This window comes from Taudactylus pleione, unplaced genomic scaffold, assembly GCF_031769625.1.
Source record: "Taudactylus pleione unplaced genomic scaffold, aTauple2 ptg001990l, whole genome shotgun sequence".
Taxonomy (NCBI): domain Eukaryota; kingdom Metazoa; phylum Chordata; class Amphibia; order Anura; family Myobatrachidae; genus Taudactylus; species Taudactylus pleione.
This window is the reverse complement of record NW_028286386.1, coordinates 8,754,932-8,773,206: the sequence shown is the minus strand read 5'-3', so window position 1 is coordinate 8,773,206 and position 18,275 is coordinate 8,754,932. Positions and strand designations below refer to the sequence as shown.

The window sequence follows — 18,275 nt, the reverse complement described above, 5'->3', positions numbered from 1 at the left end:
ATGTAAGTGATAAAATCCAAAGTCCCGAGTGGCGGCCACCACATGTATAGCCAAATAATACCAATATCCAGGTGGTGTTATTGCAAATCCAAGTGTCCAGGGGCAGCTGATTATTACCTACGCGTTTCACTGCTCTAGGCAGCTTTTTCAAGATGTCCAAGTGATGTAAAGACTAGCTTTAAATAGTGCTCCATATTAGCATCAATCGCTCTCAGCTGTTGACAATCAATTGATTGTCCATAGTAGTTTTTATAATCATGTATATAGTGAAACCAGATATTTTAGCAACAGGAGGCAAAACCTTTAATAATCCATATAAATAAACAAACGGAGGAATACTTACTATTTCTGTTATCTATTGGTTATAAACAAATCCTGATCGTGATATCTCCATTACTGCGGAAGATGTTTACTTCCGCCGTGATGAGCTCACGCGTTTCTTTTTTAGATGACTGCTACTTTAAAACATTGGGCAGTCTCTCGAGGAACTCGCTGATGCCTGCAGTTTGCAGGCTATTACATTTACCCCTTCACCTGATTCATCATTTTATATAGCATGGAAACATTACACGTATACAGAGATTGCGTGCTTCTATAGATTCTTGTGTTGCTGAAGGGAAGTGTCTGTAAATTATTATGAACAACACAAAGGGACTGATCTCTGGGTCTATTTGAAAAATTCTTATATTAATCCATACAACATATGTACAGTAAATTGCCTACGTCCTACTGATCTGTGCAGTACTTTTCCCAAACTCATCTGCCACAGACTGTTTTATTGTTTGGGTTTGCTGTTTTTGCATCTGTTTTTGGTCTGCTTTAGACTATAGAAACCAGAGATTTACTATGTGAAAATATTGATTGATTGCCTACAAACAGTAGCTAAACCGTTATTGCTAAACCAGCACCCAATAAACCTCAAATCTATCTAACTCCTGTCATAGATGAACTAACATTTTATTTTCATTTTGTGTGATCTAGAAAAACGGATAGATGACTACCTGACAACATTCCTTTGTCTTCCCTATCCATACAAGCGTGTTCCTATACTACCTGGAGGTCTTACGTCGGTTCATAAGGAAATGGAGTTCATTGGATTTCACTACTCCAACATTGTGAATTTTAACAAGCAAGTGCACGGACCATTCTATGCAAACATCTTCCGGAAACTGCTTTTTAGTGAAGCACAAGTAGGAAAAGCAGAGACTGGGTCATAATTTGGCAATAATTAAAGAACTTTGCACCATTTATGTAAATACTCATTTCTTAAGAGTACTTATTTGACAAAGGAGAAAAAAATAATTTTATAAAGAATTGTACCTTGAAGGTATGTTTCAGCAATTTCTGCTGAATAGAACTTATATTTTTAAAGGAAGACGCTCCCGTAAGTAAGACCTCATACTTGCATGTAAAGTGTTTATCGCACATTCTCAAAACCTGTTTAATGTGCTTTGGCAAAGATAGCCTAACACAAAATGTAAGTGAATGGACCTGTACATACACCGTTTCTGACAGACGTCTGCTTTTCATCGATTTAAACGTTGCCTGCAGTGTTCAGACATGTAACACTGGTTAAAATACAATGAAGTTCTAATGGTCTGTTATTTTAAGTATATAGTACCTATGTTGGAACAAAGATTTAACATTGTGTTAAAAGCACATAATCATAAGCTTTTCAACCTCCATGTCTACAAGCACTAAAATTATGGAGTATACTGTCTGAAAAGGTTAGAAAAAAGTATTTGTTACTTTGTAATGGGGATTACCATCGATGGTTAACCATCAATGGTCGATGGTTTTGCCATCGATGGGGGAGAATCAATGGTCCTCCCCCATTGTCTGCATAGAACTCGATGATGGGGTTATTTTTATCTTCCCAGGACACAGAGCAAAGCATGACTAACAAAGCCCCGCCCCAGATTGTGATTGGTCCTCTGCCCCTTGAGCCCAGAAAGCAGGTATGACCATCTGCGGGCAAAACCATTTTTGGCTCCTCCTCTATGGCTTTATACCATCGAGGTTAGCATTGGTACCATTGATGGTTAACATACTGATGGCCATCCCTACTTTGTAATACAGACAGTCACGATTTACCAGACTTTCCACCACAAAATCACCATAGACACCGATATTTACTATTGCATATACTCGTGACTGCTCCAATTTTGCAGAAAAACAGGTATCTGTGAATGCCCACTCTTGTTTGCCCAAATATTCTGCAGTTCCAATTAGCCCATTTGGTGCATCATTTGAATTCATAATCTGTCTATCATTATTCTTGTTTAACTGAATAATAAATGCAAGTTTAATATCTCTTGGATTAGGAGATGAATCCGAGATGGAGAAAAGTTAAAAAAGGAGCAACTCCAGGGCCCGTAACTAGGGGTGTGCGAGCAGTGCCGATATGCATTGACCTGGGAGCGGCATACTGCTGCAGATTCTGGGCAGGCACCCTGCTGCCTGTGGGGGACTCTCCAGACAGTGCTCTACTTCCTAGATTTGGTGGCCCAGTGCTCTAGATGTTACGTCACGGGTTTAGGGAGCAGGACCGGTACAGGGTGACACAGCACAGTTCCAGCCCTGAGCAACGTTAGACCTTGGCAAAATCATGCTGCACTACAGCCTGTCCTAGCTGAACTCTAAATTGCAAGCTGTCCAGTATATGTGGGCAACATGCAAAAGCAGCCAGTATTTAGCCTACATGCCAATAAAAAAAATATGTATGCACCCCTTTTGCAATAGGATTTGTCCAGGTGCAAAGTTACTTTTTCGTTTTAATTGCTTTGCTCCCAACTTTGTATCTATCCCAATGTCATTGTAAACTGGGTGCTTGGCTTTAGATTATGATTGGGGGGGGGGGGGGGGTGAATGGCTAGTCCCAGTCATTAACTTTATTATGTTAATTTCCATTTTATGCAACTGAATTGAATATAATGTGGTACATTGTGTGTAAAACTACTATTTTTATAGTTTAAGCAATGAGAGCATACAACTCACTGCTGGTTTAAAAATGAATTATGCTGCACAGTATGATGAAATTTTCTAATCTCTAACCATATATATAATATGTATTATAATATTTTGATTCCTTTCATCAAGCGGTATAACCAGGACAAAGAAATTATTGCCAGCCTTTTGGTTTGAGCACAGCTCAGTTGTAATTAACAAATGTAATTTTCTTACCATTAAATGGCCGTGTTTATTGTTGCACAGCATTGGGTGCTACTAAGTTGAATATATTCCTCTTTGCGGAGTGAATCTTGCATGTTTTCGCACTGTGCATACTTCAGAACCAAGCGTATGCAAGTACATGTGAGGCAGAGTTGTACACATTTCAAGCTCCTCTTCACGTGTGATTAAGGGGGCGTTACTGGACTGTAATGGAACTTTCTCATGTAGGCTATGCTCAGACTTGTTGTATTGGTGGAATTGCAGGCTATACAGTTGTACGGAAGGATAAATGCAGCTGTTGTCAGACGTATATCTTTTGCAGCAAGCGTGCGGCTGGTGTATATGCTCGCTGATCTTGATTTTATACCAAGCATATGGATTAAAAGTGCAGTCCACTCGCATAGAGTATCTTTGCACTCAGGTGAGTATACGCATTTGGAGCCAGACTCTGCAGCGTACGCAATAGCGATCACGGACTCATAACGAGGGAATGTCTGCCATTGCGCATGTGTACAAGCCACACTGTGTGCGCAGTGATCGCATTGCGATTCTGGACGCCCATAGGAATCCATTGCAAAATCAGTGACAGGCGGTCAGCATTTGGGGGGTGGTGAGGGGACGAGTGGCTCGGAGAAATGCAGACGTGCCTGACTGTTTTAATGTCGTTTCATGGGCGTGCAAAAATTAGCCACTGTGGTTGCCTACGCAGCATGAGAGCTCCCTGAGTGCGAGACTTGCACTTTCTGTGTCTGGTCAGACCTGGTATAAATGCTGCGTGACTGGCCGATGTGTGTCGATGGTACCGATGTACACGCAGAAGAGCGAGGTTGGACGGATATGAGAAGGCAGCAGTGGGCGTCTTTATGCCAGATGTGATTTGGCAGGCATTACTATATTTTTACAGCTGCGATCACATTCTGGATCACTGCTGACTCCAGACCCTTGGTTCGTAAACAGAGAGAACTTGGCTGTAGACCGATATAGTGAAGTACTGGTACTAGCCATGCTTATAATGTTCAACTCCATTTTAAGGTGCAACTGCTGAATTGCATATAATCGGATGCATAATATTTATTGTGCATACACAAACTATTCATTTCGGTTTCTACATCTTGTGTGAAATGGACCATTTAGTAGGCATAGCTAAGCAATGAGAGCTGACACTGCTGGCGGAGTCTGGTAGAATTCTGATCTAACTAATTAATGCTAAATCTAATTGCTTAAATTCATCTCGCAGTATAACCAAGACCTATAAATTATTGCTAGCCTTTTGGTTTGAGCACAGATCAGTACGATGAAAGAGCAATTATGGGCGCCTTGTGCGCAGCTTGGCATCGGCACAAGATGTTTCCATGGGGCTATACCATAGCAGTCTGCAGGTTGCTCTATGGCCGCTGCATAAAATGTGCTCCTACCACTGCACATTTACTGGTGTCACCTACTATTTCTATTGTTCCCTGGCACTCCATGGAGCATTGTAAATGGTTAGCTACACACAGTACTTGTAATTGCTGTATATAAATGCTTTGGATTAGCATAAAAATAATGCAGCCCTTTCAGATAAATAACTGTTGCTTTTCTATTGTCCTTGCACAAAAATAGCTGCATTGTGGTGTTCAAAAATGTTCCAGTAGTAAGTGTCCATTTTTTTTTATTGAGCTGGCATAAAATGTGCTTATCCTGTCCATGCTTGCAAATCCAATGCTAACAGTAGCTGTAAGGAAAAGCTGTGTACGTGGCCAGCATTACTTTGTAGACCTGCTACTCATTACAGCTTACCCATTTTGTATAGTATAGAACTGCCCTGTTTTACATAACCTCCTTCACTAGCTCGTATACTGGTCCTCCATACTTTGATAGTCACAGTGTTGCTTATGAGGTATGCATGGATTTGAATGTATATCTATTGTTCTGTACTTGTAATCTGAAAACACTTGATTATTTTAACGTGGTCGCTTTTATTTTATAGCATGCCAAATGATGCACATTATAGTTTTGCATTTTTTTTAATCTTATCTGAACATTGTTTTAGTTTAATTTTAATTGTCTGCAGTCATGTTGTGTTCTAGTATTTTTTTGTGGAAACGTATAATCTAGAAAAAAATTCATTTACAACCATTAATGTAGCAAGCTGGTATATTATATGTAGCGAAGAAACACTGTTGTGTAATCCTGCCTTTAAAAATAAGTGATTGCGTAATCGTACAGATTTTAATCTGATACATGTTTTGTTCTTCGTTGCTTTATTTTGCAAAAAAAATACAAACAAGTAGCAAAGACAGGCAAAGTCCCTAGCATGGCATTTGTAGTGCAACCTGTAAATAAAAATAAATAGGTTTGCAGCAATAGAGGGTATTTTAGTACAGGCTGTTTTATGCAAGTGAAAGTATATGGTTAATTACAGACATCCAGCAAGACAGAGGATAGGAAATTTATATTTTCCATCTGCAGGCAATCGTACCACAGGCAGAGAAGAGACTTGAATTTTGAACCTTTACTTTAAATACATTTTATATGATATAATTGTCATACAAATAGTTACTGGTCATTTGACATCCAAACACCGCATGCATTTCAACGTTCTAAAAACCAATGTTACATCTTATACATATGATGGGATATTTTAACATCATGGCAAAATTTATTTTTGCTTTTGTTAGAAGTATGACATCTGGTTTTGTTTCTATATATTACATTGTTTAAAGTTTGTATGTTTACAAAATGTATTAATGCAATAAAATGTTTTACGTATTGACAATTGTGTTTTTGCCTTTTTTTTCATCTGTTTACATAAAATTTTGGTCTGTACAAATAAATTCCAGAAGTGGACGATAGAGAACTTTCAATAATATTACAGAATAACCGGTGGATCAGTGACCCTTCCAGCCAGTTAAGGATTGCCTGCTGATGCCATTAGTATTGGATGAAAGGAGGTGAGCCACACAAGTAGTGGGCCAAACTGTATACCTCCTTTTTGTCTAGAGATTAATCACATATGGGCAAGCAGTGTGGTTACAGGCATACAGTCAGGTGCATAAATATTGGGACATTGACAGAATTTTCATATTTTGGCCTCTATTCACCACCACAATGGCTTTGAAATGAAACAAACAAGATGTGCTTTAACTGCAGACTTGCAGATTTAATTTGAGGGTAATTACATCCAAATCATGTGAATGGTGTAGAAATTACAACAGTTTCTATATGTGCCTCCCACTTTTTAAGGGGGCAAAAGTAATGGGACTATCAACTCAAAAGCTATTTCATGGACAGGTGTGGGCTATTCCCTCTTTATTTCATTATCAATTAAGCAGGTAAAAGGTCTGGAGTTGAATCTAGGTGTGACATTTGCATTTGGAATCAGTTGCTGTCGACTCTCAATATAAGATCCAAAGAGCTGTCACTATCAGTGAAGCAAGCCATCATTAGGCTGATAAATCTAAACAAACCCATCAGAGAGATAGCAAAAACATTAGGTGTGCCCAAAGCAACTGTTTGGAACATTCTTAAAAAGAAAGAACGCACTGGAGAGCTCAGCAACACCAAAAGACCCGGAAGACCACGGAAAACAACTGTGGTGGATGACAGAAGAATTATTTCCCTGGTGAAGAAAAACCCCTTCAAAACAGTTGGCCAAATCAAGAACACTCTCCAGGAGGTAGGTGTATGTGTCAGTCAACAATCAAGAGAAGACTTCACAAGAGTGAATATAGAGGGTTCACCACAAGATGTAAACCATTGGTGAGCCTCAAAAACAGGAAGACCAGATTAGAGTTTGCCAAACAACATCTAAAAAAGCCATTACAGTTCTGGAACAAAATCCTATGGACAGATGAGACAAAGATCAACTTGTACCAGAGTGATGGGAAGAGAAGAGTATGGAGAAGGAAAGGAACTGCTCACGATCCAAAACATACCACCTCATCAGTGAAGCATGGTGGTGGTAGTGTCATGGCGTGGGCATGTATGGCTGCCAATGGAAGTGGTTTCCTTGTATTTATTGATGATGTGACTGCTGACAAAAGCAGCAGAATGAATTCTGAAGTGTTTCGGGCAATAATATATGCTCATATTCAGTCAAATGCTTCAGAACTCATTGGATGGCGCTTCACAGTGCAAATGGAAAATGACCCGAAGCATACTGCAAAAGCAACCAAAGAGTTTTTTATGGCTAAAAAGTGGAATGTTGTGCAATGGCCAAGTCAATCCACTGACCTGAATCTGATTGAGCATGCATTTCACTTGATGAAGACAAAACTGAAGGGAAAATGCCCCAAGAACAAGCAGGAACTGAAGACATTTGCAGTAGAAGCCTGGCAGAGCATCACCAGGGATGAAACCCAGCGTCTGGTGATGTCTATGCGTTCCAGACTTCAGGCTGTAATTGCCTGCAAAGTATTTGCAACAAAGTATTAAAAAGTGAAAGTTAGATTTAGGATTGTTTAGTTTGTCCCATTACTTTTGGCCCCTTAAAAAGTGGAAGGCACATATAGAAACTGTTGTAATTCCTACACTGTTCACCTGATTTGGATGTAATTACCCTCAAATGAAATCTGAAAGTCTGCAGTTAAAGCACATCTTGTTTGTTTCATTTCAAAGCCATTATGGTGGTGAATAGAGGCCAAAATATGAAATTTCGGTCAATGTCCCAATATTTATGCACCTGACTGTACATGCAGATTGATGTATTTTCCTTTTTATAAGCAGTTAAAAGTTTGTGACAGGCTCAGCGTTCTCCTAGTGGTTGTTCCAAGTCTGCGCTGATGTTGGATGGAGCACAGTGAGGTGGAACAGAACTAGATTTTGAAAAAAAAAAAATGGCACATTTTTTGCACGCCCACGCAACTGAGTTCAAGCAGACATACACTCCTGCATTTCTCTGACCACCCCAGTCACCACCCCCCAAACGCTCAATGCCTGTCAATCACTCTGCGATTGCTTTGCTTGATCGCAGTGCGATCGCCGTGGTGCCTTCGCGCGCTGCAATGCATGCTCAGTATGCAACAATCGGCCAACTGTGAGCGCTTTTGCAGTTGCGATTCTTAATGAATCGTGCCCTGAGTTTGGTGCTACAGTAGTTCCCCAGACAAGTTGTTGCACCAGGGTATAATAAATATCGCTAGAATGTATGGTATTGAAAAAGTGTATAATGCAGTAGTTGGTGCTGGTGGTGGGTAGTCAACACATGGTATTCTTAACCAGTTCTGGGTTATAGGTTTGATTCCCACTACGGCCCTAACTGTGCTTGCGTGGTTAATTGGCTCCAAACAAAATGTAACCCTAATGTGTATGTGTGCGAACATGTGGCAGGGAATATAGATTGTAAGCTCCACTGAGTATTGAATTAAGGGGGGAGGGGGACCATTGCACTAACTCTTAAATCAGGCCCCAATTTTATACATTGTGCATAAATCAGTTTGTGGGAGTGCTGCCACAATATGAAGAATCATATACACAACAATCCAAATAAATGTGCTGTAATGGTGCACAAAAAAGGAAATAAATGATTCTCAATTAGATATAACTTTTTATTATTATTCTTTAAAACCTTGTTAAGTGAAATATTATAAAATGTACAGATATAGAAATGGTGAAAAAAAATTAGAAAAGTGATATAATAAATTTTGACACTGACACACTAGATACTGCAATCCAACAATAAACTGATTATATATTATTCTGAGTATCTATGACTCTTATTTATTGTGATGTGTGTGGGTCCTTTAAATTGAGAGAGAGAAAAAAAAGAGGAGAGAGAAAAAGAGGAGAGAGAGAGAGACTCACTGGGACTATATATCGAATGACGCACCAAGTTACTGAGTGCCGAATTTATAACACATTATAAAGGTTATACACGTGAAGTTGAACCTTTAATTTAATTGTAATAATCACATTTCCTGGGCAGCAGGGCAATTAACAACACTACATATGATTGAATGAGAAATAGAGAGTACTGTGTAGTAATGTAAACAATTGTTTCAACTTAGAGTAACATCTAGATATATTGAAGGCCATACTCTAGCGCGATTTCGGACCGATTACATGATTTTAGACGCATCGTACGATGCATTGTGTGGAAATCATGTAGTATTTAGGTAGGAATACGATCCGATGCACCCTCCCGCCGCTGTTCTATCTTATCTTATGATCAGACATGCAGCCCATATTATCCGTCGTAATCGTATGCAGATCATGCCATGTATTTGTGCATGCGATGCATCATGTGTCCGACTGGCATCATTTAAATCTATTATGATTGCATGTTTTTGGCGATGAACAGTCGTATAGGGGCGAGTGATCGTACGTCGGATCGTAAGTACATTGTATGTCTCTAAAGCACCAAATCGTACAGCCAGGGAGCTGCTGGGGAGTTCAAGGGAAAACGTATGATGAATCACATCTTATGCTGGTTGTACTAGTGTATGGCCAGCATTAGAGTAACATCTAGATATATTGTATCCTATTGACTATTTGAAGACCTAGCATATTATGATGTACGTATAAGGAATCTCACAGCTAGACAAACTTGCAATGTGCTTTTCTTTTGAAATTGAACAGGGTTCCAAACCAGATAAGACCTGGAATTTAGCGGGCGGTGACCCAGGATATTCCTGAGTCGGCGCCGTTCACACAGGAGCCGGATCTGCATTGACCCAGCTCTTCCGGCATGGAAGTGGATGCTTGGAGATGACATCTCCAAGTGCCACTGAAGCCGTACAATCGGACAACATGCGGTGCTCTCCAGGTCATCGTTACCCGGATCGCGCCGTTTACACTGCAGGGTTTCACGGGTCATTCCCATGTTAAACCCTGCAAGTTAACTGGGTTGGATTGCTGGGTCATTTGACCCAGAAATTCAACCCTGTCCCCTTTTATACCAACGAGTTACCCGGTTTAACCCTGCAATAACCCGGGTTTTAGCTCTGGTGTAAAAGGGGTATTTCTAGTCCTCCGATCTAAAGTTACATGGTATACTCAAAGGGATATACCGACTATACATCCATTTTTAACACTCTTTTAATTTAAAGGTTCCACACACATCACAATAAATAAAAGTCATAGATACTCAGAATAATATATAATCAGTTTATTGTTGGATTGCGGCATCTAGTGTGTCAGTGTCAATTTTATTATATCTCTTTTTCCAATCTTTTGTTTACCATTTCTATATCTATACATTTTATAATATTTCACTTAAGGTTTTAAAGAATAATAATAAGTTATATCTTATTGAGAATCATTTATTTCCCTTTTTTTGTGCACCATTACAGGACATTCTTCTATTTCTTTGGATTGTTGTGTACAGTATAAGCTCCACTGGGACAGATGTGAATGGCCAAATATTCTCTGTAAAGCGCTGCGGAATATGAGTGAGCTATATAAATAACTGGTAATAAATACGAATTGGGTGAGGGCTTTTTGAGTGTAAAGCTGGGGTACACATTAGACAACCTGTGTACCCGGGCGATCCACAATGCGACAGCCGACATATTGAGCGGTCCGTACACACCACACGATTTGGTTAACAACAGCATAATATATCATTCCCCTGTGACATCCATGGGCTCGTTCATCACAATGGCAGATTGAGCAGCATGTACGACCGATCTGTTGATGTAATGAAAGACGTGTACGCACTTTCCGATGTTGGCCTGATCCGCAGGTGCACCCACCTTTAGGACCGAACTGGGTCTGGAAGGGTAGGCAGATGTAGATCGTTTGGAAAGGAAGATGAGCTGGGCAGCAGCACTGAGGACAGATTGGAGTGGAGAGAGGTGGGAGACAGGGAGGCCAGATAGGAGGCGGTTACAGTAGTCTGCACTGGAGATAACCAGTGAGTGGATGGAGGTTTTAAAACATCAGCGGTTAAAAACATTGATGTTTCCCAGCTGATGGTTCACTGCCAGCAATAGCATATGGTGTTAATGGCTACCGATTATGCAACCCTAGAATGGAGAGGAAGGGGTTTGGAGTGCAGTCTATTACTGCCCACATCACCTCACAACTTTTGTCATTCGCTCTCTGCCAGTAGCACACACTGGGCCAGTTTGTTTAACTAATCCCCTCTGCTACAAATTGCCTGGCTGCCAGCCAGACCGCTTCCCACCCCTATGGAAATGACTTGTATTACACATGTATGGTGATCTGGGATTCCCTTGTCCTGTTTACAGACTGGTTCAGGCTGACAATTCATTTTGTAAACCTGAGTTGTGCGCTGCTCTCGGTCAGTGCTGTAATTTCTGTGCTGTATGCAGTTCTGCCAGTGGCTCAGTGCTGCAGTGTAGTGTAGTGTGTGATGTGTGCTGCTGTGCTTAGTGCAGTTAAGAACTGAATGCTGACCGGCTGCACAGTAGTAGAAGCGCCTCCTCCGCTACTGTTATTAGCCGGCGCTTAGCAACAGGGGCGCAGAACCCGCACAGGCAACACAGACGGGTGTGCACACTTTACAGCAGGTACGTACCAAATGTCCGCACACAGCTGAGCGCCTACATACACCAACATGTCGGGAGTTACAGAACCTGCCCTGCGGCGATTATAACAATTGTAATGTTCATCATTTGTACACTAGATTATAACATCGGTCACATTACTCTGGTGCGATCGATGGATTCAGCCTGGAGATAGCTAGATCCTACTGTACCCACAGCCACAGGCGCCTTATCGCACACGTAAGTTTCATTAAAGTGAGTTTCATTGAGCTTAATCGTTATTGCCCGATTCATTTTCGGAACTTCTAGTTTCCTTTAACAAGTTATTATTTGTAATTTATTCACGTTATAATCTATGTTATAAATGCTGCAAGTTACCTTCAAACTTTTATGGCATTTCTGTCACAGGTCCCATCATACTATTTTACTTGATTCAAAATGATGTTACTGATGTTCCTTTCCATCACTGTATATGAATTAATATATATATATATATATATATATATATATATATATATATATATATATATATTAAACAGATTCCCAACAGAGCTTGATGTGTGCGCCAATATAGAATTGATGGATATTGGGTTTCTTCTTTTTTTTGTACGTTTAAACTGATACATCACATTTTTGGAGTCTCTATACAAGCCTAGACACCCCTTAGTTGGCTTTGAGGAATTTTTCCAGAAGATATGAAGCAATTTTATAATGAGTTATTTCCATTGGTACTGTGCTGTGGATGACTCTGTGTAATTGTCACAACCAGCTGGAATCAGTCACACTTGTGTAACCACGTTTTATTACACACCACTTCACTTTGGAATGGAGATGAAAAACTTCCTGTCATCTTCAGGTTTGCTGTCAACTGTAAAAAAGGAAATTATAGCGGTTACTTAACATGGGCCCAACATGACAGACAAAACAAAAAGATTCCACACAAGGTCCTTATAATTATCTTTCATTTTAGATAAACCAGCAATAGATTTGTAATCTCTCTCATATTTGGGAACAGGATATTCCATTGGGGTTGGTGGGGCAAAGAGAAAAGAAAGAGACTATTTTGGAGGGAACTCTTTTCGACTAAATCGTTTTTAAACTATAACTTTTATTTCATTGATTAAAATTGAATGGTGACCCGTATCTGGTATAGGTTAATACATGTTGTAGACATATCCCATTGCTTCATACCAACCAACATTTATATGGGCAGGGAACTGTCCTATTCTCTATGGGATTACGTAATTTTACTCTACCTTCTTATAAAGGAAAGGTAAAATATGACATAGCAATCTTATAGGTAAATGTGCCCATTAATTGCTATTTGCACCTGGTGCTTGTAATTTATGTTCTTTGTTATGGACTGATTCTAGTCCTCGTGCTCATAGGTAATTGTAGATTTGATTTTCGTCGTCTTCTTCCTTACATGCTAAAAATAATACTGCTTTTCCACCTAAGTCCTGATACTGACCCGAGATTTGGAACACAAGGCCTGATTCAGCAAGGAACGCAATGCTGCGTTCGCATGCGCTCGGCCGCTGCGTGTATATGCTAATCAGTGTATACACACGGCAACCGCAGCACAAGATGCAGACACCTAGCAATATATAATGCTGCCCACCTCCCTTTACTCACAGCCTGAGTAGGACACAAGATAACAGAAACATCGCAAACTATCGGACCCATATGCAGAATAGTGGTTGACCTGACCCTCCCGCAGACTTTGCTACATCTCCTGCACGCAGTGAGAGCTCAGGCAGCGTAGGTTCTCGCAATCCCTAATTTATGCACGCCTTTTCAACGGCGTTGGAACGCACTGACATACCTGCATTCGCACGACCACACCCCGTCACCACCCACAAACGGCACTACCTGTCAATCACTGGGTGGTAGGTCTGAGTGCTGTCTGCGATCGCGTTCCCATTCGCAGTGCCTGGTTCGTGTACATGCACTGTGTCTTAGGCGCAGATTGCAAATATCGTCTGCGTGCATGCGAACGCAGCATTGCATTCCTTGCTGAATCAGGCCCACAGTTCCAAAACAGGTCAGACACAGGACATACCCCTTTTCCAGTGCAGCGCCATTCACACTGCACACAAGTGTGACATCATCTTCAAGCGCCGAAGTCCCCATGCTATAAATTGGACCCGGGTTACACGTTTACACTGCAAGGTTTCACAGGTCGCTCCCGTGTTAATACCCTGCAAGCTACCAGGGTTGGATTGCCGGGTCACTCGATCTGGGAATTCCAACCCCTGCCCTTTTTACACCTAACAGCGACCTGGGTTAACCCTGTAATAACCCTGGTTTTAGCTGTTGTGTAAAAGGGGTATAAGTAGCAAAGTAGAGTGTTGGCAGTATGTGTGCAGAGATGTCTCTGTTAAGGGACCTATCCATTAGCAGATAAAATGAACGATTGAACGATATATCGTTCAATCGTTCATTATATCTGCTACTGGATAGGCCCTGAACGATGACAGATGCGCACTCCCGCGGCCGATAAATCGCATCTATCATCTCTCCAACATGTTGGTCAATTATCGCATATAGCTGTACAATATTAGCAATATCGTGCAGTTGTTGTTTTTTTAAATCCAATAATTTTTATTGTGGTTTTTTTTTTTTAAATGCATAATAAAGTTACATTGTACAAACATTGTAAATAATACAATAAAAAACAAACAAAAAAAAACCTACTAAATACAAAAAAAGAAAAAGGGAAATGTGTGTGGTCTCACTTCACAGCATTTAAATAGCAAGTGAATTATATTCCTTCCTTCACATGGCTAGCAAACAGTAGATATATAACTTGACATATACATATACGGCAACGCCCCTTCACACAACAACATTCACGTACTATGATAACGTAAGTCCCTGGAGTTAAGCACTGAACAGGTTAGACACAGTCATCCTTGAACAACTATGTGGAGAATCAAGCCATCTTTCCCAGGTAGCATAATATTTCTGCATTGCATTTCTGGCAGTATAAACATACTTTTCATGTGCAGCAACCGCCCCAACCAAGGATAGCCATGTTCCCAGGTTTGGCCCTGAAGTCGTCATCTACTCCCTTGCTATACATACTTTGGCAAGCGTACATAGATTAGTAGTGTATCGTATGACATGTTTATCGATTGTGTCTGCATCAATCGCAGCCAAAATGCATGTTGTAGGAGTAAGAATATCTTGAGGTATACCCGTACAAATAATAACACGGAGTACCCCCTGCCAAAAGGAATTCACCAGAGGACATGACCATATTAAGTGCCAAAAGTTCCCCTCAGATGAGTTACATTTAGGGCATTTTGAATCCGTCCTGCCCCCTATTCTCATTAATCGGACGGGTGTCATATATACTCTGTGTATTATAAAGTATTGTATCTGCTGGTATCTAACGGACGTGGTAGCAAAACGAGGGCTAGCAAGAGCTGCTCTCCAATCATCCTCCTCCATTACGCCAACATCATTTTCCCATTGCAGTTTTAAAGATAATAACTCAGACTTATGATGCCTGCTCAACAAGTTAGAGTAAATCCCAGATATTAAGCGGTCAGAACCAGCAGATTGCAATAAAGTTTTAATGGGAGACTCCTGTAGAGATAAAGGAACTACAGAGAACTGGGCATTGATGGCATGCCTAAGCTGGAGGTATCTAAAGAAGAAATGGTTGGGGACGTCAAACTCTAGGCGCAACTGGTGAAAGGACTTCAACGTTTCTGCCTGAAATATCTGTCCAATAGAGACTATACCCCACTGGCCACAGGCCTCACCGACCTGAAGAGCAGAGAGCTCCCTGAGACAATTAGCATGAGCAAGGGGAGTGTCTGGATCTATGCCCTCCGCTTGTAAGAGATGGGAAACCAGTCTCCAGATAGTGATGTCCTGCCTAAATAAGGGCATATTAACTATATGTATATTATCACTCAGCAATAGTCGCAATGGAGATAGGCCTGTCTTATAGTGAGCCAGGACAAGGGAAGGCAAGAAATCACCAGTCTTGTTATTAATCCATTCCCATACATGTGTCAATTGTGCAGCAAAATAATACAATTTAAAAAAGGGTAATGCCAAGCAACCCGAATCACGAGGCCTAGTTAAAGTATCTAATTTGATCCTGACTCTTTTGTTGGCCCACAGTAGAGAGGATAAAAGGCAATCAATCTGTTTAAAAAATTTCTGAGGGTTGTACACCGGAGAATGACAAAGAATGTACAGGATTTTAGGTTGGAGAACCATTTTAACCAGGTTCACTCTTCCCGTTAAAGTTAGTGGCAGTTTACTCCAAATTGGGACACGAGATTTAAGATAAGCAATTTGCGGCAGTAAATTTAGTGACAAATATTGTTGAGGGGTATTAGAGATCCATATACCTAAATACTTAAATGAATTCACCCATTTCAAGGGAAGATTTGTAACAGGAACGTCAGGACAAGTCCCCCTGAAGGGAAGGATACATGATTTATCCCAATTAATTAATAAGCCAGAATATTTTCCAAATAAGTCAATAACTTCCAAGGCCTTAGGCATAGAGGTATCAAAGTGCGTGACAAAGAGTAGTATGTCATCCGCATACAGCGCAATTTTATCTTCCCTGGATCCAAGCTGAAACCCATGTATGTCGGCGTGATTTCTAATCATACTGGCCAAGGGCTCAATGGCCAAAGCGAACAGGATGGGTGACAGGGGACATCCCTGCCTTGTTCCCCTATACAGAGAAAAGGATGTGGAAATAAAACCGTTCACCGACACCCTCGCCACAGGGTCCGAATATAAAAGTTTTATCCACTTAATAAAACCCGGACCAATACCAAAACGTTCCATAGTCTCCCAGAGAAATATCCATTCAATCGAATCGAACGCCTTGGCGGCATCCAGTGACATGATAGTAGAGGTTTGTGGGTCCTCACGTTTTATTTGTAAGTGTGTAAATAACCGCCGTAAATTTATTGCCGTGGACTTACCGGGCATAAAGCCTGTCTGATCAGGGTGAATCAATTGTGTTATGACCCGATTAATCCTGGAGGCTAATATTTTTGCAAGGATTTTTACATCTGTAGTGAGGAGAGAAATGGGTCTGTATGATTCAGTCCTAGTAAGATCCTTGCCTGATTTAGGTAAGACAACTATCAGTGCCTCAGACATAGAATTTGGCAACATATTACTTACATAAATTTGATTAAATAGCTCCAATAGTTGAGGTATAAATGTTTTGTTATGTTTTTTGTATAACTCCAAGGGGACCCCATCTAAGCCAGGGGCTTTACCATTTGGGAACGACTTGAGGGCCACCTCTACTTCCTCTAATGTCAATGGGGAGTCAAGGGAATCCCTTGCCTCTGGGGAGAGTGTCGGGAGTGATACAGCAGACAGAAATTCACTCACCTCCTGTTGTGAATGGACCAACCTAGACCCGTAAAGGCCAGAGTAGTATTTAACGAATTCCTCAACAATATCTGGGGTGCGTACATATTCAGCATTATCTGACCCAACTCGTTTTCACTGTATTGGGTGACTTTTGTTCAATTCGGGCCAAGTTTGCTAGATAAGAACCGGGTCTATCACCTGATGCATACTGCAAGTGTGAATTAAAAAGTAACTTATATTGGGCCTTGTCCATCAAACAAACCTCCCACAATTTTTGGGCATCCCACCAAGCTTTTTTATTTAATTCTGAACTGTCAGCAATATAGGCTAACTCCAAGGATTTGCATGAAGCCTCCAAATCCATTTCAACTTTTTTATAGCAAAACTTCAAGCCAGCAACTTTACGAATAAGAGAGTCTCTGAGAAATGACTTAAAGGCGTCCCACAAAACCGAAACAGATGCTGTACCACTGTTTAATTCAAAAAATTATTTCCACTCCGCCTCCAGCTCGGCTCCAGAGCCCTTGCGTGACAGCCAAAACGTATTAAATTTCCAAAATTGTTGGCCCCTCTGACCCTCCAAGTCCAGACTGATTGTTATTGGGGAGTGGTCAGAAATCCCCCTGGTCTCATATGTTATCTTGTGGATTCTAGGCAACAAATCTGGTGTAGCTAAAGCCAGATCAATCCTGGAAAATGTTGAATGTGTGTATGAGAAGCAGGAATATTGTCTCACAGAGGGATACCTCACCTTCCAGGCATCAACTAGGCCCATTCCTCCAACCATATTCGAGAAACCTGTTCCCCTCCCTGTGTAACTGGAGCAGACATTCTATGTCTATCTAACAGAGGGTCTAATATGTTATTAAAGTCCCCCAAGCATAGAGCAGGTGTTCCCGGGAATAAGGCCAAGAATTCGGCGACCTTTTTGAGAACATCATGGGAGTATGGCGGTGGGATATATACTGACAATAATAATACGGATATAGACGTATCTACCCCATGCATCACACTGCACCTTTTCCAAAAGGAACTGAACGGATTTCCGCACTAGAATAGACACACCTCGCGACGCTGAAGTATGTGAGGAGTGATATGTCCATCCTATCCATGGCTTCTTTAACGACAACAATCTCCCACCCGTCAAATGAGTCTCCATTAGACAAATTATATCTGAAGCGTATTTTTTTACCTGTCTGAACACCAGCGATCTCTTAACCTTACCGTTCAAGCCCCTCACGTTCCAAGTGAGAACATTAATATTGTGTGAAATTGACATTCAGACAGTTACAAAAATATTTAAACAAC

At 40.8% G+C, this 18,275-nt stretch overlaps 2 protein-coding genes across 8 annotated transcripts in view; both read left to right on the top strand.

The window, feature by feature from the left end:
- TCP11L2 (t-complex 11 like 2) overlaps positions 1-2,854 on the top strand; it is a 30,720-nt gene extending 27,866 nt beyond the window's left edge. For both annotated transcript variants that reach the window (XM_088465450.1, XM_088465449.1), the window contains one exon: positions 982-2,854. In XM_088465450.1, coding sequence (XP_088321576.1) covers positions 982-1,217 — 236 coding nt within the window. In that variant the 3' untranslated portion in view covers positions 1,218-2,854. The remainder of the gene's footprint in view (positions 1-981) is intronic.
- An 8,696-nt stretch (positions 2,855-11,550) lies between these two features.
- The window catches only part of CCDC87 (coiled-coil domain containing 87), an 84,257-nt gene continuing 77,532 nt past the window's right edge, over positions 11,551-18,275 (top strand). For 3 of the 6 annotated variants that reach the window (XM_088465437.1, XM_088465432.1, XM_088465438.1), the window contains exons 1-2: positions 11,592-11,624; positions 11,741-11,840. The gene's annotated coding sequence lies outside the window, so the exon portion shown is untranslated. Of the gene's footprint in view, positions 11,625-11,740; positions 11,841-18,275 lie in introns of those variants that run through there. The other 3 variants (XM_088465434.1, XM_088465435.1, XM_088465436.1) reach the window with 3 other exon arrangements.